The 21,351-nt window shown below is 51.2% G+C and overlaps 11 protein-coding genes across 11 annotated transcripts; 6 read left to right on the top strand and 5 right to left on the bottom strand.

Moving 5' to 3' along the window:
- Positions 1–31: 31 nt before the first annotated feature.
- On the bottom strand, positions 32–1,030 carry N7496_002672 (sugar phosphate isomerase/epimerase family protein; the record flags this gene model as incomplete). The annotated part of the gene is made up of 1 exon (XM_056695603.1): positions 32–1,030. One exon carries the CDS (start codon positions 1,028–1,030, stop codon positions 32–34), a length of 999 nt encoding a protein of 332 aa, XP_056557815.1.
- Positions 1,031–1,934: 904 nt separating this feature from the next.
- N7496_002671 (phosphatidylinositol-specific phospholipase C) lies at positions 1,935–3,356 on the top strand (the record flags this gene model as incomplete). Its single annotated transcript, XM_056695602.1, has 1 exon — positions 1,935–3,356. One exon carries the CDS (start codon positions 1,935–1,937, stop codon positions 3,354–3,356), a length of 1,422 nt encoding a protein of 473 aa, XP_056557814.1.
- A 232-nt stretch (positions 3,357–3,588) lies between these two features.
- N7496_002670 (mitochondrial 54S ribosomal protein uL10m) lies at positions 3,589–4,815 on the bottom strand (the record flags this gene model as incomplete). The annotated part of the gene is made up of 1 exon (XM_056695601.1): positions 3,589–4,815. One exon carries the CDS (start codon positions 4,813–4,815, stop codon positions 3,589–3,591), a length of 1,227 nt encoding a protein of 408 aa, XP_056557813.1.
- Positions 4,816–4,919: 104 nt separating this feature from the next.
- N7496_002669 (anthranilate phosphoribosyltransferase) lies at positions 4,920–6,274 on the top strand (the record flags this gene model as incomplete). Its single annotated transcript, XM_056695600.1, has 2 exons — positions 4,920–5,246; positions 5,306–6,274. 2 exons carry the CDS (start codon positions 4,920–4,922, stop codon positions 6,272–6,274), a joined length of 1,296 nt encoding a protein of 431 aa, XP_056557812.1.
- A 458-nt stretch (positions 6,275–6,732) lies between these two features.
- On the bottom strand, positions 6,733–7,042 carry N7496_002668 (Rpo12/RPC10 RNA polymerase subunit family protein; the record flags this gene model as incomplete). Its single annotated transcript, XM_056695599.1, has 2 exons — positions 6,733–6,757; positions 6,843–7,042. 2 exons carry the CDS (start codon positions 7,040–7,042, stop codon positions 6,733–6,735), a joined length of 225 nt encoding a protein of 74 aa, XP_056557811.1.
- Positions 7,043–9,524: 2,482 nt separating this feature from the next.
- On the top strand, positions 9,525–10,097 carry N7496_002667 (uncharacterized protein; the record flags this gene model as incomplete). Its single annotated transcript, XM_056695598.1, has 2 exons — positions 9,525–9,784; positions 9,893–10,097. The coding sequence occupies 2 exons, from the start codon at positions 9,525–9,527 to the stop codon at positions 10,095–10,097; spliced, it is 465 nt and encodes a 154-aa protein (XP_056557810.1).
- A 1,612-nt stretch (positions 10,098–11,709) lies between these two features.
- On the bottom strand, positions 11,710–13,584 carry nar1 (iron-sulfur cluster assembly protein NAR1; the record flags this gene model as incomplete). The annotated part of the gene is made up of 1 exon (XM_056695597.1): positions 11,710–13,584. The coding sequence occupies one exon, from the start codon at positions 13,582–13,584 to the stop codon at positions 11,710–11,712; it is 1,875 nt and encodes a 624-aa protein (XP_056557809.1).
- A 495-nt stretch (positions 13,585–14,079) lies between these two features.
- On the top strand, positions 14,080–15,096 carry N7496_002665 (uncharacterized protein; the record flags this gene model as incomplete). Its single annotated transcript, XM_056695596.1, has 1 exon — positions 14,080–15,096. The coding sequence occupies one exon, from the start codon at positions 14,080–14,082 to the stop codon at positions 15,094–15,096; it is 1,017 nt and encodes a 338-aa protein (XP_056557808.1).
- Positions 15,097–15,586: 490 nt separating this feature from the next.
- On the bottom strand, positions 15,587–16,758 carry N7496_002664 (putative formamidopyrimidine-DNA glycosylase; the record flags this gene model as incomplete). Its single annotated transcript, XM_056695595.1, has 2 exons — positions 15,587–16,109; positions 16,166–16,758. 2 exons carry the CDS (start codon positions 16,756–16,758, stop codon positions 15,587–15,589), a joined length of 1,116 nt encoding a protein of 371 aa, XP_056557807.1.
- Positions 16,759–16,941: 183 nt separating this feature from the next.
- On the top strand, positions 16,942–17,850 carry N7496_002663 (MIX23 family protein; the record flags this gene model as incomplete). The annotated part of the gene is made up of 2 exons (XM_056695594.1): positions 16,942–17,275; positions 17,339–17,850. 2 exons carry the CDS (start codon positions 16,942–16,944, stop codon positions 17,848–17,850), a joined length of 846 nt encoding a protein of 281 aa, XP_056557806.1.
- Positions 17,851–18,475: 625 nt separating this feature from the next.
- Positions 18,476–21,101, top strand: N7496_002662 (peptide alpha-N-acetyltransferase complex A subunit NAT1; the record flags this gene model as incomplete). Its single annotated transcript, XM_056695593.1, has 3 exons — positions 18,476–18,557; positions 18,628–20,589; positions 20,647–21,101. The coding sequence occupies 3 exons, from the start codon at positions 18,476–18,478 to the stop codon at positions 21,099–21,101; spliced, it is 2,499 nt and encodes an 832-aa protein (XP_056557805.1).
- Positions 21,102–21,351: the final 250 nt, after the last annotated feature.

The raw sequence follows: 21,351 nt of genomic DNA, 5'->3' as shown, positions 1-21,351 counted from the left end.
TCGGCAAGGACTTGCCAGTCAAATTGTGCTATCAAATCTTGGACTGCGTAGCATCAAGCTCGTGCTTCAGTTTCTTCCAAGATTCAATGCCTCGCATAGCAGCATGTTCCACTTTGCTATCCCTGTCACGCATACGACGATCGAATATCTCCATAGACACCCAACCCTTGTAGCCCGTCTCGACAATCCACGCCCTTGCAACCTCGGCAACCGGCATATATGCACCCAGCTTGGTCTCATACGGGAATGGACGTGCATGTTTTGACCAGGTAAATTGAGCAGCTTCGCCTTCCAAATACCATGGGTGTTCCTTGGAGAATGGAGGATCGAATCTCTCCCCGTCGGACAATTGGACGAAGAAGATCTTGTCCAGTGGGAAATCACGTACGAATCGACTCATCGAGTCACGCAAAATATCATCTGCGTTGGGATACGTTCCCGATGGCGTGAAAGGATCGGCCCATAGCTTCGTGATGATATGGAAGGTGTCAAGACACAAGCCGAAGTTATCTCGTGAGACTAATTCAACGAGCTTCAATGAAGACTCCCATGTGGAATAATAGGTCGACCAAGACATGGGTTCATAAGCGATTGAGACAAGTGGTTGTTTGGAGCTTGCCAGGTCACATAGTTGCCGTAGTTCACTTATAATGACGCCTTCGTCACCAATAGCATCAATGCCATATTGAGCAGGAACTTGCAAGAATGGCGCATGTAGTATTCTAGCAACTTCGACCCATTGTGTGGCCTTCCGTAGCCTATCGATCAATGGCGAGCGGTCTCCCTCGTAATTCTCGAAGGGGGCCAACGATAGGATGCTTAGACCATTTTTATCACAGATCGCCTTTATTCTGCTTGCGCCTTCGAAAATAGATAGACCTTTGGGTTGAGAGAATCTTTCCAGGTCTGAAAAGACTATCTCGATCCCGGCAAATCCTGCTTGGGCTGCAATCCGAATTTTATGATCCAGAGCATGAGAAGGGTGCTGGCCCAAGGACAGACTGCCAATAGCCAACTTGTTGGTAATCATCGCGGTATGCAAGGTATTCAGGCTGTATACGTTTAGAAGAAAATAGACTGTAGAGCATATGGCTATCCTCCCTTTATAGTTAAGATGGGCCGCCTGGAATCGAATTGCGAGGATGGCGGCTTTTGATTTCCGATCCCCACACTTTGGGCACTCTTCGCCAAAGGAGGGGCACTGCGCATCGTTCAATATGAGGTAGGAGATAGTGTATATCTCTAATCAATAAAGTCTACCACCTGGAGAGATTGGTGGATAATAGTCTCGGATACACCTTGAAAGATTCTTCGAGTAACAGTTGGTGGTTCTGAGCCATCAGGAAAGATAATTCGAAAAACGACCAGAAAGATCTTCCAAAAGAGCTGAAGCTGAGGAAGATCCAACCGAGTATTTTCTCAAATCTCTAGCCTGGGAGTTTTGGACTATCACTGCATAGAATCGAGTACAGGACCGAGGATAGTGGATTTACTGGGAAGTATACATTCTCATAACGGCAGAGTGGGAATACCCCGCCTCCACATAGTGAGCCCCTCCAAAGTGGAATTGCCCTGCACCCTTCAAGATCGGCATGCACTGCACAGCATATGTCCATCACTCGGTAGAGATAAGAATGGAATCACAACTCTCCAGTGCCCTACGAATCAAGATGGCTGGTGCCTGGCACGGGACGATGGGGAACTTGGACACTGGGCGTCAGCGATTCAGGTGAGCTTCGAATCAGCTTCGACTGCCAAGAGAGAAGCTCCACGACGCGCGATCGCCCGCAGATCGCCGATGGAGGGGTCATCCCTTTGTGCTCAGCTTGCAGCCCTGTCGTCCTTTTTGAGCTTCACAATTTCAATTGGGATCCGATTGACTTTGCGCGCTTCCATCAATTCAGGAGCATTGAGTTCTCCCCTCGCCATCCACCATGGTCGCCGAACATCTCACGATCCGTAATAACACCAGCACTCCCATCATCCTCAAGCGCATTGAGCGCTTCGAGGCTCCCAGGGAGAGCAGAGGCGATGACATCGCTACGCTGGCAAAGAACTTCACCCGTGTGCTCACCAACACTACTCGCACGACGGAGCCTGTCAAGGCCATTCATATCGACACTCGTCCCTTCGAGGAGCACAAGGATGTCGATATCCGTGTCGAGCCCTTCGCGACCAACAGAACCGACCGAAAGGCATTCATCCACTCTGATAAAGAGCGCATGCGTCTGACTTTCGAGGTCGATGGCGAGCGTCACTCCATACAAACGCCCGTCCCAACTACAGAGTCAGCCACCATGAACGCCGAGTCCGAGAACACCAGGCACCGCTTCACGGGCGTCTACGTGACACCCGAGTCGCACCTGGCCATCTTCTCGTCTGCCAAGCTAAACGCATGGATGGGCGAACTGCGCGACGATACTCTACTCTCCGCACTCTCCATCCCTGGCACCCACAACTCGCCCACCTGCCACGTCGCGCCACCCTCGGTGCGCTGCCAGGCCGTCAGCCCACGGGAGCAGCTGAAGAACGGCGTGCGCTTCTTCGACATCCGCGTTCAGCCACAGTACCCCGACGACCCTGCCAAGGATGAACTAGTCCTCGTCCACAGCGTCTTCCCCATCTCGCTAACCGGCAACAAGTACTTCCGCGACTTGATGAGGGAAGTCAACGAATTCCTGGAGCAGAACCCCTCCGAGACGCTAATCATCTCCCTCAAGCGCGAGGGTCCTGGAAACGCGAAGGATGAGCAGCTCGCCAACATTCTTTCCCGCCACTACGCTCGCCCCGACAGCCGCTGGTGGGTGCGGCCCAAGATCCCAACTCTGGGCGAGGCCCGGGGTAAGGTGGTTCTCGTTCGTCGTTTCAATCTGCCCGATGAGCTCAAGGGAGAGCATGGCGGCAATGGATGGGGCATTGATGCCGCCGCGTGGGCAGATAATACTCCCAACGCGACCTGTCCCAGTGGCCATCTCTGTATTCAGGACTTCTACGAGGTTCAGGAGACCACCAACATCGAGAAGAAGATCGAGTTTGTCAAGGAACAGATTGATCGGGCCAGTAAATGCCGCTATCCGTTCGGTGTGCTGCCCGGTCCAGTGGAGGCTCGCCAGTTTCCTTTCTATATCAATTTCCTCAGTGCGAGTAACTTCTGGAAGACTAATACCTGGCCTGAGAAGATTGCGGCTAAGGTGAATCCCGCCACTGTTGATTATATTTGTCGTCGTCAGACCGATGGGGACGGGGATTGCTCAACTGGTATCCTAGTGACGGACTGGGTTGGTCTGGATGGAGATTGGGACCTTGTGCGCTGCATTGTCGGCATGAACGCTAAGCTGCGCTTGAGAGAGAACTAGGGGAGGTGGCTTTGACAGAGAATTCCACCACCTTCTCTACTATTGTTAGATATTCGCACAATGATATCCAGGTCCCCTGGTTGGGAAGAAACAATTTCACCAAGATGTATTGGCTGTGCAGTATACATTCATCCTAGATAAAAAGAACAGCAAAAACCTAAGATCCTCTAGGATGCAAAAACCAACAGTATGACCTATTATACAAAAATGATTGGGTATGGCTTTAGCCAACCTAAGACGACTCGCTCTTCTCCTCAGCAGGCTTCTGCTCCTCCTCCAAAACGTTTCTCCGGCTCTCCAGAGTAAGATACAAGCTCTTACCGGCACCCTCCAAGGTGCTGGTGACGCTGGATCCCATGCTCTGGAGGGCCATGATGAGCTGAGCACGCAGACCGTCCATGCCACCCTCGATGCTGCCGACCCACTTGGTCTCAGCGACATCAAAGACCTTGCCATCGACACGGGCAGCGAGAAGGTTGATCTTCTGCAGACCGGTCTGGACGACGGGGTCGTGGTAATCGGGGTTGCCCTTGCGAGTGGGCGCGGCGAATCCAGATTCCTTCGGCGTCAAGATCGACAAAGCGGCCTTCATGTGTTCGGGAGAGACGGCAGGGATGGAGAGGATCGCGATGGGACCAACGAGAATGTCGGCGAGCTCGTGGCGGCCCTTCAGGTGCTTCACAGCAGCGTGAGCAGCGCGAGACAGGTCGTGGGTCAAGGCAGGGTCGTCTTTGGAGCCGGAGGTGGCCGGCAACTCAGCGGAGGTTTGTGTGATGGGGTTGACAGCACTAGGAGGCTGTCCGGCAGCCTGGGCGGCCTCGTTGGGCCGGAAGTACTCGACGATACGGATCGCGACCTCGAAGATGCTGGTCTGGATAGTCTGCAGCTTGATATAAGGAGCCAATTCCGGAGCTGTCCGGCCCTCAGAGGCAATCTTCTCGTCCACCTTCTGCAGGGCCTTGGTGAGCTCTCGTCGGATCGAGGCCCATTCCATGGACTTCAGGTTGTTGTGTTGAAAGATGACCATCAGAGGAGATGTGCGGATGAGGGAGGTATATTGCCGCAGGAGTTGTGACCGGCGGTATTCAGGATTGCGGTGCGAGGGAAGCTGGACGGGGGAGTCTTTGAGATTGGAGCTTTTGAGCGTGTCAATTGCTCGATGGGTGCAGCTGGTGTAGTTGCTGAAGCCGCAGCGGTGCTGGCGCTCCGAGACGCGATTCGGAGTTCTTGCGGGCATCGCAAGGCCTGTCGGCGAAGCGACGTGATGCGTACCCGTGGAGGCATGGTAGATGATATGTGATAGGCGTGCAATGACACCAATTGTTCGAGGTTGAAGTGGATCGAGAGAACCTCCGGGGGACGGAAGGGCAGTTCCAACGGGTGATAATTTTTGATTCCAAAATGGGGATAGCGCAATAACAGGCGGTCTATAATTCTGCCGGACATGGATCAGCGCCATGAGGGGTTTGACTCATGACTGTACCATTCCTTTGACAAGTTTGAACTCCCATTGACCTTTTAAAGCTCGGGGAAGTCCTCAATTTCGATTGAGTTTTCATTCAGATGTCGTCTCCAAAGTACGAGAAGCCGGAGGTGGTCTCCATCTCACCTCTTCTCCAACGTCTGGCCTACCCCGCTACCGCCGAGATTCGAGTCAGCGCAGAAGACATTGCGTCTGCATTTGCGCTGATCTTTGAGGATCGATTGTCGGACATTCAGACCGCGGCCCTCCTTACCCTACTACACTCCACGGGGAAGGACAGACAGGCTGATGTCATTGCCAAATGCTCCCATCGCATGCGAGAGGCAGCTTGCCAGATTGAGAAACCCGAGTTGAAGAAGGTTGTCAAAGCTCGTGGAAGGCGCGAAGGAAACTACCACGGTGGCCTGGTAAGAGATCATCAATCTCTGATGCTATGGTGTAACTAACAACCTTTTTTTTACTAAAGTGCGATATCGTCGGAACCGGCGGAGATTCTCACTCAACCTTCAACGTCTCCACTACCTCCTCCATTATTGCCTCGCCGCTTTTGATGACAGCCAAGCATGGCAACCGTGCCCAGACCTCTTTCTCAGGGTCCGCCGACGTCTTGAATGCCATCCAGCCCATCCCTCCCAAGATCTCCGCAGTCAACGCGACCAACGTGGCGAAGGTCTACGAGAAGACCAACTATGCCTTCCTCTTTGCGCCCAACTTCCACCCCGGTATGATGTACGCCAACCCCGTCCGACGTGGTCTGGGTCTGAGGACAATCTTCAACCTGATGGGACCCCTAGCCAACCCCATCGACTGGGCTATCGAGGCACGAGTCGTCGGCGTGGCATACCAGAGCCTGGGTCCGGTCTTTGTCGATGCTCTCAAACAGGCCGGTGCCAAGAAGGCACTGGTGGTTTGCGGCGAGGAGGATATGGATGAGATCAGTTGCGCAGGCCCAACCAACTGCTGGAGGCTTTCAGAGTACCCCAACCCGGCGTATAAACCATCCGAAGGTGCCGAGGACGACTCGAGTGACGATGAAGAGGAGAACCCCAAGACGCTAGTCAAGGTCGACACATTCCAGCTTCACCCTTCAGACTTTGGTCTCCCCGTTCACCCTCTCACCGAGGTTTATGGTCGCAAGATGCCCAAGGACAACGCAGCTAAGCTGATGAGCATCCTCCACAACGAGCTTCCTCGGGACGATCCCATTCTAGAGTTTGTGCTCATGAACGTTGCCGCTCTTCTCGTCACCGCCGGTGTTTGCGAGGCTGAGACCTCCAACATGGGTTCTGGCGATGATGGCAAGGTCATCACCGAGCGTGGGCCCGGCGGTGGCCGCTGGAAGGAGGGATTGCGCCGCGCACGCTGGGCGATTGAAAGTGGCGAGGCTCTCAAGAATCTGGAGCAATTCATTGAAGTCACAAATCAGCTGGAGTAAGCTTGGCGGGAAAGAGCCAACTTTGGAAGGATAGAATGTTGATGTCATGATTTTTGTGTTTATTATCATGTGTATCATCTTTCTGGAAATCTCGAGGTCGAGTTTGAACGGTATTTATTTTGTCGTCCAGGTGATCCAGGATTCACACAAGGGTTTCGGCTTGAATCTGTCTGAATTAATTGGAACGAATGTAAGAAAGCTCAATTGGGACAATATCCCCAGATCATATTTTATTCGCCGTAACTAGACGAATCCAGCCACGGGCCATAAGTCTCATGTATTTCATGAAAACTAGTTGTGTATTTGCAACTCCAAAGCGCCATTCGATGCATCGTGCCAAAAAATCGAGTAAAAAAAAGAGGAATCATAGAATAACGCGGGCCCCCGTTTCCTTCAAACTCCACAACGTCTGGACCTCGCAAAGTCCACAACGATTATCCTGCCGGTTCGGCGCATATTTAACGGGCCTCGAACTGGACCATGCTATTGATGAAAAAAAGATATCGAGTCAGTCCAAGTACTCTGAGATAAAGAGGATGCGCCAGAAGAAGGCTGATCGGGGACTCACCGCTTAGTCCGCTCCTTGTACAGCACACGGTGGCCGCACTCCTTGCAGCGAATGTGCTCACTGCGACGGAGAGACACGCGCGACGCGCAGTGACCGCAAATGTAGACGACCGCGGGGCTGTCGACAGCCATACCGCTGCCGCCCTCGGCAAAGGCGTTCTGGCCGCCCATGGAGGGAACCTGGTAAGCTTCGCGAGACATTTTGAGTGTTGGGTAGGTTGGAGGTTGCGGTAAGAGCGTTTTCTTTGTTGCGCGGACAGCAAGCGTCAGGAGGGAAGCGATGGAGGGTGATGATGATAGTCGAGGTCGGCGAGATTCTTTTTCTTTCGCCGCGGGATTTTAGGTGATTATCTAAGCACTTAATGATATTTTGGCCTAAGGATTAGTTAAGACACCAAGAAAAACCGTGGATGAGTCAGCTCTGCTATCCCGACCAGGACAGAACCTTAAGGTACGTGCGTATGCAGGAGATATTAGGAAGGCGGTGGATCCGGGCGGTCAACTAGGAAGGTCACAGACTTTTGGGGCGTTACTGTAAGTAATTTAGAGGTCACTATTCTGGAGTCCAAAATCACGGACCTTCCTTCCTAAGTATTTCAACAAAAATTTGGTTTTTCTCTCGCGTACTGCTCCAACCTGGTGGTCTACCTATCGCTTCATCCATCCAAGATGAAAGAAGCAAGAAAGGCAGCACTTTCCTCCAAACAAATCGAGGCCCGCAGCTATGCCATTATCAGTCTTGGCATTATGTGCCTCGTTGCTCTTCTTACTCATATCTTGCTCAGGCCGCCTCTGAATCCGCCGGCGTCGCCTGCGGAGAAACTTGACTCGGCGATGTTACACGGTCTTGGTTCTTTCGTTTTATTCTCCATTTGGGGTGTGGGACTGGCAGCATGGGGCCAAAACCTCGCTGAATTTTCAATTCATAAGAGAAACAAATCATTCATCTTTGGGCTTGTTGCAGGAAATATCTCCTTGGCCTACCTGCTTTTGACAAAGCCGTATACGCCGGCGCAAGTGTACATTACTTACACCTTGTGGCCCACCCATGTGGCATTGGCCATTGGAGCATTGTTTTGATTCAACACTTTCTCTTTCATTAAAAGAGGGGAGGAATAAGAAGACAAGACAACTTTCCCATTTCCAAACTGGGTAATTGCAACTTGGTAAGAGGCGATCCCCTAGCACAATACTGCGCTGAATGCATACCCAATGCAAAGTAGCATCATTCATTTCCCATATATGCTATCATAGCTCCGGCTACGGGCTGGCTTTCTGGTCCTGACAAGTCTCTGCGTGTGCTATGAAGCCAGCCAAACCGCACGTTACACACGACAAGAGTCTGACCACCCTTCATCGCCGCCATTCTCTGCGATTATTCTGGTGCGCCTAAAAGCACCATGCGAACCCCGACTCGACAGCGCGACAAGGCGCCCTCGCCTATTTTAGGAAGGCCGGGATGGGAACGGTGAATGCAAATAGTCACAGAATTTTGCGGCCTCACTATTTCATTCAACTACCTCGGCTCACATTCCTCTGTCTGTTTCTCTCAATCTCCATGTAAAGGTTCTGTCGAAGAAATAGAAGACCATGGACGGCAATAGGCTCAACGAACTAGAAACAATCGACCCTCGCCCACCGCCACCGTGATAAACGAACGCTTTCGCGGAAATCGAGCTTGAACATAACTGAGAAAAAGAGAGAGAGAAAAGGGCGGATTCCACAAGGGACACGTCCGATGTTCTTGTCTACTCGCACGCGTCCGGACGCGAAGACTATGTTGGAGCGGCCATCATCACGCTGGACGGCAATGAAGAGGTGATGGAATCCTAACAGGTAAAGGTAGGTGGGTCCAATGGACCGCTTCTCTGTCCACGCAGAGCTCAATTATCTCTTCTACGCGGCAGACACGGCGCTCAAGCTGGTCCGCCGCAACATGGGTGGCCCCCACTGGGTTTAATAGTATGCCTTTACCATCAACTTGAGCGTAAGTAGCGTCTAGGTAGTGCCTATTTTTATGAGCCGATAATTGGAACTCGAATATGCAAGTTGTTGAAATTCAGAATGAGGGATAAGTGTGGCTAGGGCTTACCTTGATAGCTACTGACTATAGTAAGAAAGTGTCGAGACACGGAGCGGTAACTTACCCTGTAGACAGGGAGTGACCCACTTTCCCTAGTTTTGTATTGTATTTTGGTATCCTTAGCATTACGGATATCGTAACACCATGTACCTTAGCTATCTATAGGGTATTTCAACCTGCCCCGCGACATTCGTTCTTTTTTTCAATTAATCAACGTTTGCATCCAGGATTGGTTCCGTTTGATCCGATCCTTGATCCCATTCGCCTATATCGATTGCTATCCTATACTATCTCAACTTGCTCCGGCAGATAGACCAAAATAGCGACGCAACGTCATTTTTTTATGTCATATCATCGTACACTTTGGCAGGGGCAACGTGTGTTGTCGCTGCTGTTGCCACAGCTAGTGCAGCCTGTATAGTATCACTGGCAGCTGCTGGGATTGTCACGATCTTTAGTTTACTGAAGCTCTCTGGAAGCAAATACGTTGGAGAAGCTTTGAAACGGAACGTTGTTCAATCCTCATACGGAAGCACTGGAAAGGCTTTCTGGCAACTCCATGAGGACTATCTCGGCACAGAAAGCTGTGACGTTTACTGCATGCTGAAAGAAAACACTCCGCAAACTCAGTGGACGCACTTTGCCAATGTCACCGCACGTAATGTCGCCCATAAAGCATCATTCTGGCAGAGTGGCTCCGTGCGGGCCCTTCGCCTTGAACAGACGACCACCAACGTCAAATCTGCCAGCCCGAGCCTTGAAAAGAGAGTTACAACGGACGATGTCTACCTGATGACAGGCTTCGCAAAGGAGAATAACCTTATTGCTAGCATCTACTGGGTCGAAGATGATCAAACCTCGTAAGTTTTGCCTCCGAGAATTGCCCTCGGTTATCCTTCCCTTGACTGTAACGGGCGATCAGATCTGTACACCCTCGTTGAAATTCATACTGATTTATCCATCAATAGCTGGGATGATTGGGTTGCTGATGTCTATGGGGACTATATCATGAACATGAACTCTGAGCTGAGCTGTCTCGATGTCAATGATGCTGGCGGACCGGTTTTCCAGAGTGCATGGGTGGTTTCTGACAATGATCTGATCTATGAAGTGGAGCAAGATGATATTGTGAATGTTCTGAGTTCATGCTATAACATGGATCCAGTATCTTAGAAAAGCGGAGGTCGTGAGAGGATCAACACGTGGCCATTGATGGCTTAAGACTTCGAAACTCCTCCTGCGGCACTACTGCCGAGGACTGTATACGTGTGAAGGTGTCTCATGCTCTTTTTCTGAGCGGAAGGGCTAGTTAGTTGTTGGCTGTCACCCGCTCTGCCAAATGAATTTGAGAATGTGATGATAGTCTATGGAGGGGGTTTGATGCCAGCGGTGTTTTTGGTTCGGGTGCAAAAGGAGGAGAGGGTCTGGGAGCAGAAATTTGGAGTGAGTGTGAGGGCTATCGGTTTAGCACGAAGATGTTCATTCTAGGAGAGTTTAAGGATATAATTTGAGACTTTATGCAGATGTTTCGAAGCAAAATGTTTCCTCTAAGTCTTTGATCAACTTCATAAGCAATATTGGCTTCACAGGAGTGGATATTGACTAGGAGTATCTTGTCGCTTGTGACCATAATGGGCGCGCAGAAGATTACCAGAACTACCGTATGTTCCTAGCCAATTTGAAGAAGGCTTCATCCGACTATAAGTAGGGACTGTCCATCGCGCTACCAACCAGCTACTGGTATCTGTAGACGGTACGGCATATCCTGCTTAAATGCCGGAGCTGGGTGTAGGAACAACATCGAATGTGGGCAGGCAAGTTTCCATGCATTGACATGAAGCGCATTCTCTGTAACCCGCCAATGAAAGCACAAGCAGATGAGATGATCTTGAGGACTGAACCCAATCTAGGAATGCAACCACTCGCCCCAGGAGCTACTTTACTCATACCTAGACCTCTCGAGCAAGATCTTGGAGCCGTTAAGGTTATTCTCATGATATATACGAGATTCGCATGCTGCATACAGGATGGATGGATGGATGGATGTCATTTACCCTGACCCCTCACAATGAAAAGCGATATGCAGGCTACAACAACTATATATACCTTATCCGCGTACGTACATACAGGGTATTCCACTTTGACAGCAAACTTAGGTAGAGCCTGAGGTCGTCAAGGCCTACCGTGGCCTAATTGCCGTTCCCACTGTTAGGCTGCCCTCGGATGGCGCGCGACTCTAAAACCGTCACGACGCCTCAGCGAATACCTGAGTCTAGCACGGCCATGATCGTCTTGGCTCACAAGACGGTGTCTGGTAGGTTTACCTCTCTCACCTTCGGTTGAGCCTCCTAGCAGACTTGAGACGCTACGAAACGCGTCTCCCACATCGCTCCGTAGCTTCCTCCGAATATCCCTTCCAAATTCTAGATACTCCACTAGTACGTGGGTGACCGTTTCTTATACGCCGCATACACATTAATTATCGTAACATAAAAATAAAGGTCTTAGACTATAGCCTATACGTAGCTATGTTAATCCATAGTAGCTACGCCCGGTTCCGAGGTAGGCTCCTATATAGCCTTCTCGTGTAGAACTACTGCTTCGAGGATGAAAATTTTGCTGATATTCTATGTAACTGAAAATGCCAGGTTCGACAAAATCTTGCCATAACTCCGCAAACCATGAAGAAAAGCCTGGTATATCTCATATGCAGTCATGAGCAATCAAAGTACCGACGCCATGCACCCAATGTAAAAGAGAAGTAATGAAATGCTGAAAAATATATTTACCACCCACCACCGATCTTACCAGCAAGCTCGACCACTTTAGTGGTGTCGTTGGCGGAGGTCTGATCTTTACCGACGTCGCTCTCCACTTTGCGATAAGTCGTATATACCAGCTTCGAAAGGGGTATACCCATAAAGTTTGACCAGGAGCGCAAGTCCTTATGAATAAGGGCCTCTTTCTCGCTTATCGAGAGCTGAGTGGGCTTTTGGTCTTGCTCAGACTCCGTATCGGATTCCATAGAGAAGTATGCCTCATCAACCCGGGCAAGCCACGCTCGCTGCTCATGTGGAGATGGCTTGGACGCCGTACCATCTTCCAATGTTCCGGCCTCTGAAGATCCAGCAGCATCTCTGGCATCCTCTACCCGAATCTGCCCGCCGCCATTCGTGCAGCCACCAGGGCAAGCCATCACCTCGACATATGCGTAATCCGAGCCCGACCCTCCAGATGTAGCATTTCGGGACATGGGCTGACGGCGTCCCGCTGCCATGGGCTTTGCTCCAGGCATCCGAGATGATCGGGTGGGTTTCAGCTTCCGGACCAAATTTTGAATGTTCCGGAAGCCATAGTAACGAGCCGCTTTCAGAATCGGCTGCCCATCCTGCGAGGTGAGAATGTACTCGACAACATCCGCATTACGGCCCCGGTTCGTCACAATATCGCTACCAGGGTTTCGAGCTTGGAAGGTCTTGAGAACATGGTAAAGGTAGCCTCCAGAGGTGCCTGTTTCGAGGGACTGCTCACCAGTATAGCGTTTGGATGAAATAAAAGAATCCAAAGCTTTCACTGGCAATGGGGGAGTGTGAATGTGAGATAGTGGTTGGAGAGGTAGATTGGGCAAAGAAAGACCCCGAGATGCAGCCAAAGAGAGAAGCTCGCGAGTCGTTATCACGCAATCCACATCTCGAATAGGCTGATGTGGTTCAGACTCGTTATGGACACCAGTGGGCTGCCAAGACACGTCAGTTAATTCTTCGCGGCTGGCCTCTAGTTTCTTGTCGAAACATGGCATGACCGCTAGATGCCAGATGCGAGACGGTGGGACCCCAAGTGACTTGCTCAAAACAGTCTTGAGGAAGGTGCCTGAAAGAGCCTGGGGAGACTTCAATCGGGACAAATGAGGCAGGACGAAGGGATGGGTCTTTTCCGCGTAACAAATCCAACCCGGGCAAGCAGATGACAAGATGGGTCGTTTAGGAAGGGCAGGCTCCGACTCGTCGGCGGCGGGGGCCTTCTCGGCGATTGAATTTGAAACTTCATCGGCAGTAAGGACCAAGACGGCCTCTCGCATAACGTTCGTGTCCACAACCCATGTAAAGCCACTGCCATGCTTTCCACCGCTGCGTAGTCCCTGCGGGCCCCGTAGGAGATGATCAATCATGTACCCCGCTTCCTTCTCCGACAACCCGTACGTGGCGGCCAAGCCAGCTCTAACCTGCGGGCTCACACTGGCAACGAATATCTTGCCATCCCCCAAGTTCCCAGTATCTGCGAGCGTGGCCCCCTGCTCTTGTGGCAATGGGATTTCTGGATAGGCATCGAGAGTGTTTAGGACCTCTGCATGAGACTGCAAAGAGATCAGAACCGCTTCCGCCGAGGTGACACAACCGGAACAGGCCAGGCAGTCTGTCAAAGAAATCTGGGCCGGAGGTAGGTTTTCAGGCTGTACTTTGTCTTCTGTCGTTACTTCGTAAGGGTTCTGAGATTGAGAGTTAGCAAATGAGGGGCCATGCAGATCCGACAAAAAGGACGAAACACCACCAACCTCGGTGTCCTTTGTACTCTTCTGGGGCAGTGACTCGACGGGCTTGATGCACGCGACCCCAGGCGAAATGAAATCGTTCAAGTCGTCAGCCGACAGGATCGCGCTCATGGTGGCGGATGCCGCTGCGGGCAGAATAACCCCACTTCGAAGGGAGAAACCAAGGGTCTTTCGTGGTGAAAGGTGGGAGGTGAGAGCGTTTCTTTGTATTCTGTGAAAGAGAAGGCGCCACCGAAATCGCAGGCGCAGGGATTCCTATAAAGAAATATAAAGGGTCCCCGGTCAAGCACTTGAAATAGTTCAAAGCAAGAGAACCAACGAGCGTTCCGGGCTTTGTCATCGGGGGTGGCGACATCGGCCCTTTTGCTGCACCGATAAGCTTCTTTGGGCTCACCGCCTGCGGGCGTTACCTGAGCATTCTCATTGGCTGCCTGCGAACTACTACATTAGGTACACTCTTTGTCTTTCATCCCTCTTTGTCTTTCACTCGCTCTCTTGGCCAACTTCATCTAAAATCTTGGGTCACTCATCTGCTAAACTCTATTTAGGAGCTAAACAAATTACCTCTAGCCTTGACTCGAACAAAGACCTCTGCTTCCAGCCAAAATGTCGACTCAAAAAGATGGCGATCCGCTTCCCGTGGACTCGAAGGAAGACACTGAGAACAAAAGTCAGTCAAAGATCTCATCGCCGGAAGTTAAAACCGGAATCCCACCTGTTATTCTTCCTCTACTACCCTATATTGATCATTCAACCATGCCTGCGTCTCGGAAAAGACCACTCGACGAGGAGCAGCCATCGGAACAAAAGCCTACAACCAAAAAATGGAGATATCCTGAACCAAGCAATCCCCTTCCCACCTTGTCCCCTTCTCAGAAGGCTAAAATTCGGGTACAAGCCGCCAAGGATACTCTCAAAAAGGCCAAAGAAATTGTGGATAGTCACGAATCCCGCTTTGGGTTCTATGACAAATTTACTCACACGAAAACCAGACGACTTGACGACGGGAAACGCAAACGTCCCATCTGTCCGAAGTTCTCCACTACCCAGGTCAAGGTCATCGATAAGGATACGCTAGATGCCGCGCTTGCCATCGACACTGCATCTGATATCATGGGGTTCAAAAAAAGGCAGCGTGTTCTCGTGCTCAACTTTGCAAATGCTTACCATCCTGGGGGAGGATGGCTGGATGGTGACAGCGCCCAGGAAGAACAGATTTGCTTCCGGACTACTCTGGGTTATTTTGGCCTCCCACGTGAATTCTACCCCATGAAATCCGATGAGGGTATCTACGTCAACAACGTCGCGCTCATGCGTGAGAATGAGGAGAAAGGCTTCTCGTGGATGTGGTTGGACAAGCCAGCACTGCTCCCAGCGTTGTCCGTTATCAGCGTGGCAGCAACGCATGGTCCAGCTCTGGATTCTACCCAGACCAAGTACAAGAATGAAAGTGAGCGCACTCTTATGGAAGAAAAGATGCGCTGTATTCTTCGTGTTGCAGGTGGAAACTATCATACCAAACTTGTGCTCGGAGCCTTGGGGTGTGGAGTCTTCTGTCATCCCCCCGGTGAAGTTGCAGATTGTTGGGCCAAGGTCCTTGTTGAGGAGGAGTTCAAAGGATAGTTTGAGATCATCGTGTTTGCAGTGCTTGATAAGAAAGACGGTGCCAATTTTTCTACTTTCAAAAAGACTCTACACGACCTCGAAATGTGAGCCGAGTCTCTATAGCGTACCCCGTTCTGGGTTGTCTTGTAGCCAGGTCTTCTTACGTGTCTATGGTTTGATATATTCGTTCTCCTCATTTTTTGTGAGCCAAGTCTTTTTTATAGTGCTTAAGATCTCGACGAGAGAACTGCCCTCTTGGGCCTATCTCTATTCATTTCAATTTAACAAGTATGCTTCGTTTATGATCAAAGTTCCTTTAAAGTGACTCAGACAATCATCCGCTTTCCGTTTTCCAGGTTCATCGGCCCCGCAATTAGATTGCAATATTAACCTATGCTTCTTTCTTACACATTAAATACATTGTTTTCACTTGTCCTCGACGCTCGCCAATATCCGTGTAGTTGGAGCGCAAACTCGTAACCCCACTACAGTGGCCAAGTTGATTCCCTTATTTTCTTGATCGCGTAGAGCGACGTCTTCCAATGGGAGCCTCAACTGGTGGCTTCACTTCTTTTTCTTCTTCATTATCCTCCTCCTTCTTGACAGTCGATTTTCTCTTCTTCTTTGATTCGGCGGCTTTTAGTTTGGGCTTTTCTTCGACATCAGAGCCATCCTCCTCTTTCACAGTCCGCTTTCGCTTCGAGTTTGCAGAGGTATCATCTTCATCGACCTCTTTCGCCACAGCACCAGTTTTCTTCTGGACTGCCGGTACAACGGCGCTCGTTCTGCCTCCGACAGTAAGGAAGGTAATTTTGTCCCCGTTGGGAAGAGTAGTGGGATGATTCTTCTTTCCCTTGCCCCATCGGTGCTTGAAGAGCCAGTGTTCAGGGAACTTCTCCGAGTCTGCTAGGACATCCAGAGCCGTGGAACAGACATAATGGAGTGACTTGTGGAGCTCCTTGATTTGGTCATCGTTCAAGGTGTTGCTGTACTGCTCGGGGTGAATTTTGGCATGGTATAGAATCTCATCACTAAAATCAGGAAAATAAGTAATCGGCTCACGCGAATTCGAGGAGAAAGACCTTACCCCATCCAATTTCCAATTCCACTGATGTTTACTTGGTCAAGCAGAAGAGCCTTGATGGGAACCCTTTTGCTCTTCAACTTCTCCATCAGCCATGCTTCGTTCACAATATCCTTGTCCGCGACAGGATCCGGTCCATTTTCCTTGAGAGGTGTGTATTTGCGAATCTGATCGCCAGGGCAGTCCACCAGGCGAATACGACTCAGCCTGCGGGCGTCCACAAATGCAGCCTCCGTCTTTGGATCCTCCTTTGTCTCCAGTATGAACTTCGCATACTTTGGCGGCCACTCTTTGTCAGCAGGCTTGTCTGATCGGTAGTAATATGTGTCTTCATCCTTGATCTTCAGCCAGCCAGCCATTCCAAAATGCATCACAGCATGTGGCGGTGAAGACATTGTAATCCAGAAGTATTTTCCTTGTTGGCCAGCACCAACAATTTTCTTTCCTTGCATTGCCTTTTGAAATTCGGCTGCGCTGGTCCCAACTTTGCCGTAAACGATATCATCATGCTGCGCCTGTACCTTGGCTAGCGTCTTTCCAACCAGGTGCTGTCGAATGAAATGCACAATGCGTGCAACCTCTGCCAACTCGGGCATAATGACTTTGAGATGGATGATCTGATGAATTTACAAAAAGTATAAACCATCAAGATGAGATGTATGTCGCTGTGGCTCTCAAGGGTCGTCAGCTTGACACGAGAACCTGGACGCGCGACACGAGATCACGTGGTCGAGCTTAATGGGCATTATTCAGCTCCATCAGCGCTAGTCCGAATAGGGATGAACATTCGCTCATGCGGCGAACCGGCCAAAGTCGCCTTCCAAGCTGATATCTTGAATTGGTCAGACTTGTGCATAGTTTCAACTGCCTTATATACGGTCTATCTTGCGCATAATCAGTTCATTGCGCCGCAACGTTCCTTTCCCTCTACATCCAAGTGTATCACCCGTTCCCACCACTCGACTAGGTCTCCACCCAAGCTGGAGTGGTTCTGGGCTAGCAAGACGGATTCTGGCTCTGGGGAGACAGCCAGCAAAAAGATGTCACAGCCTTCATCTACGGAGGCCCCGGTGCTGACTCCTCAGTTCTGCTTCGATGAGAGGCTTCTGCAAGGTGCGTCGATCCACCGTGCTATCTTCATGATGATCAACTAGAGCTGACCCCAGATCTGCGCAGACTTCCTTCGCCTTTCCCGCTCTACTATTGATGACTCAATTACACAGAACCTAAATGCGCTAGTAACTCCCTCCCGCGAGGGGTTCGATCCATCCTCAACTGCCGTTCGACAGACCGATTCAAGGGCTCGAAAGGCGATTGGCCCCGCTGCGTGTCAAGGCTTCAAAGATAATGTGCTGTTCCCATCATGGCAGACTCGATCAGATGTCCTCAATTATTGCGCTGGAGTTGCAACCAGTCCCGACCCCGATGATCCGGATCTGATACTGCGCGAGACCGAGTCCGCGCGAGATCGCGAGCGAGTTGTCAATGAACGGCTGGATCCATACTCGGCCCGCTTCTTCCCGCGTGAAGCCCGGACTGAATCACTGGCAAACTTGATTCGCAATCAGCGTACCGTGGAGGAGATCATCCGGGCTCGAACATGGGGAATAGTGACTGAGAGGTGCGCCGGGTCTTCTCCTTCATGGGAGGAAGCCCTGAATACCTGGCGACAGACTCATCAGCGATAAGGGTCTCCCTCCTGCGAGAGCTTTCTCAGGGTAAACAGTCCATAGCACAGACATGCGGGCATATGCGCATGCATGCATGGACTGATTGCTAATTTGACTCTCTCGACTCTTAACCCTCCCTGCGTCGCCCCGGCCGAGGAAGTGAAAATCCACAATCTGTACATTACTGCATATATATATAAAGCGTTTCGTTACATGACTAAGATCTTTGGATTTTCGGATACTCCCGCTCTCGACACTTTGTTGAGCGATTGAATCAGAATAGGTTGCTTAATACTTGCGTAGAAAGTACTTGGTACAATATATATGCACTTCCAACCTAAGGCAAGTACAACACATCCCACAGCCCTTGGTTACACTGCACGCTCTTCTTTCGCTAGTTTTATTGAATACCTAGGGGTACAACAGGACATACCAGCATAATCCGGGGAGAAATCAAGAAGCAATATGGAAATTCATATCTCCTTCTGCCATTCTGCGTTAGACCTGTTGACGTCGACGGAAACTCGTATCTTATCGGCCCAATCGTTCTGCCAAGTTCGGACTCGGAGAAGCCGCTCCCCGCACACATCGATTCCTCCCTCGCACAAGTCAATCCTTTCTCCCCCAAGCAGCGTCGCCCACCATGCCGCAACCATTGAGCTCCAAGGACCATGCCTTGTTCCGCCAAGTGGTTCGCAACTTCGAGCAGAAGCAATACAAGAAAGGTCCGCAATCCCTTCGCCCCCCACCGTCAATGGTCCCACCGTAAGCTAACCACGTTTTCCATCGCGACAGGCATTAAGACGGCAGACCAGGTTCTTCGGAAGAACCCCAACCATGGTGATACGCAGGCGATGAAGGCTCTTATCATGAGCCATCTGGGTCAGCTGGAGGAGGCCTTTGTGCTGGCTAAGGAGGCTCTGCGCAATGACATGAAGTCGCACATTTGTTGGCACGTGTACGGATTGTTATACCGACAGGAAAAGAACTATGAGGAGGCGATCAAGGCCTACCGCTTCGCTCTCCGACTGGAGCCCGAGTCCCAGCCTATCCAACGCGATCTCGCCCTTCTTCAAATGCAAATGCGAGATTTCCAGGGATACATCCAGAGCCGCAGTGCGATGCTTCAGGCGCGCCCCGGCTTCCGCCAGAATTGGACTGCTTTGGCGATCGCTCACCATTTGTCGGGCGATTTGGAGGAGGCCGAGAAGGTTCTTACGACATACGAGGATACTCTGAAGACCACACCACCTGTCTCGGATATGGAACACTCGGAGGCCTGTTTGTACAAGAACACAATCATTGCCGAGTCAGGGAACTTGGAGAGAGCTCTCGAGCATCTTGAAAAGGTTGGATATCGGTGTACCGATGTCCTTGCTGTCATGGAGATGAAGGCGGACTATCTTCTTCGACTGGGCCGTAAGTCCGAAGCGGAGGAGGCTTACACGGCTCTCCTGGATCGTAACCCAGAGAACTCGGTCTACTACAATGGCTTGATCCAGGCCAAGGGTATCTCGGAGGATGACCACAAGGCATTGAAGTCATTGTACGATGAGTGGGTAGAGAAGAACCCGCGTGGTGATGCGGCACGCCGCATCCCTCTGGATTTCTTGGAGGGCGAGGACTTCAAGCAGGCTGTGGATGCTTATTTGCAGCGCATGCTCAAGAAGGGTGTTCCTTCTTTGTTCGCGAACATCAAGATCCTATACACAAACCCTGCCAAGCGGGACGTAGTCCAGGACTTGGTTGAAGGATACGTCTCTGGCAAGTCGGCCTCGCAGCAGAACGGATCAGCTGAGAGCAAGGACGAGTTCCTGGCTTCATCCTACTATTTCCTTGCTCAGCATTACAACTACCACCTCAGCCGTGACCTCACCAAGGCCATGGACAATGTGGATAAGGCTATCGAAATGTCGCCCAAGGCTGTGGAATACCAGATGACCAAGGCCCGTATCTGGAAGCACCACGGTAACACTGTGAAGGCGGCGGAAGAGATGGAGAAGGCGCGTTTGCTGGATGAGAAGGATCGGTACATCAACTCCAAGGCTGCCAAGTACCAGCTCCGCAACAACCAGAACGACAAGGCTCTGGATAACATGAGCAAGTTCACCCGCAACGAGACTACTGGCGGTGCGATGGGTGACCTACACGAGATGCAGTGCACATGGTATTTGACGGAGGATGGTGAGGCATATCTGCGACAGAAGAAGTTGGCCCTCGCTCTTAAGCGCTTCCACGGCGTCTACAACATTTTCGACACCTGGCAAGAGGACCAGTTCGACTTCCACAGCTTCTCCCTTAGGAAGGGTATGATTCGTGCGTACGTTGATATGGTTCGTTGGGAAGACCGCCTGCGCGAGCACCCCTTCTACACCAGGATGGCCGTCTCTGCCGTCAAGGCCTACGTGCTCCTCCACGACGAGCCGGATCTGGCTCACGGTCCGACAGGCCTTGGGGCCAATGGCGAGGTTCAGGATGAAGCTGAGCGCAAGAAGGCCCTGAAGAAGGCCAAGAAGGAGCAACAGCGCCTGGAGAAGATCGAGGCCGACAAGCGAGAAGCCCGAAAGGCGGCTGCTGCTAACGCCAAGAGCTCCGATGGCGAGGTCAAGAAGGAGGATACCGACCCTCTTGGTAACACTCTGGTCCAGACTAAGGACCCCCTGAACGATGCGATGAAGTTTTTGACCCCGCTGCTCTCCCTCAACCCACAAAAGATTGAGGCTCAGTGCCTTGGCTTCGACGTCTATGTCAGGAGAAGTGAGTAATACCCAGAGAGAATGTGAGAGCCTGACAACTGACTTTGAACCACGACAGACAAGCACCTACTGGCCCTCAAGTGCCTGTCGGCCGCATATGCCATCGACCCCTCCAACCCTACCCTTCATCTCCAGCTCCTTCAATTCCGCAAGAACCTTGACGGCCTTTCCGAGCCCCTTCCCGCTCCAATTGGCGACGTCGTCAACGCCGAATTCGAGAAGATGCTTCCAAAGACTCAGAAGCTCGATGAGTGGAACGAGTCTTTCCTCGCCGCTAACAAGGAAAGCATCGCTCACGTGCACGCCGCCCTCTCTGGCCGTCACCTTCTAAACCCCGACTCGAAGGCCCAGTGTGAGGCTGACCTTCTGGCCACTCTCGACTCGGCCAAGATCACTATTGAAGAAGCCGCTGCTGCTATCGATTTGCTGAACAAGTGGGGCAGCGAGATCTCTGCCTACGTCCAGAAGGCAAACAAGAAGTGGCCGGAGTCTTTTGTGTTCCAGCAGAACTAGGTATATGGAATGATTGAAAAAGCAACTTGTTGATACCTTGTCCCGCGGGCGAGTGGAATTGAAGGGCTACTGGTCTCAACGCCACGGGTGCATTGCGCGGCCTATTGGCTACTCCTCCTGGGGAGATGGAGATGTCTGTGAGAGATTTGATGAGGAGGGTGAAAATAGAGAAAGCTCTGGTCGATTATACCTGTTGACGGCGGTCATCCTCAAAACTTCAAAAATATACAAAACAATTCACATCCACTGT

This window comes from Penicillium cataractarum, assembly GCF_028827025.1.
Source record: "Penicillium cataractarum strain IBT 29864 chromosome Unknown utg000002l, whole genome shotgun sequence".
Taxonomy (NCBI): domain Eukaryota; kingdom Fungi; phylum Ascomycota; class Eurotiomycetes; order Eurotiales; family Aspergillaceae; genus Penicillium; species Penicillium cataractarum.
The sequence above is the reverse complement of the archived record's forward strand: the minus strand, read 5'-3'. Positions and strand labels throughout refer to the sequence as shown.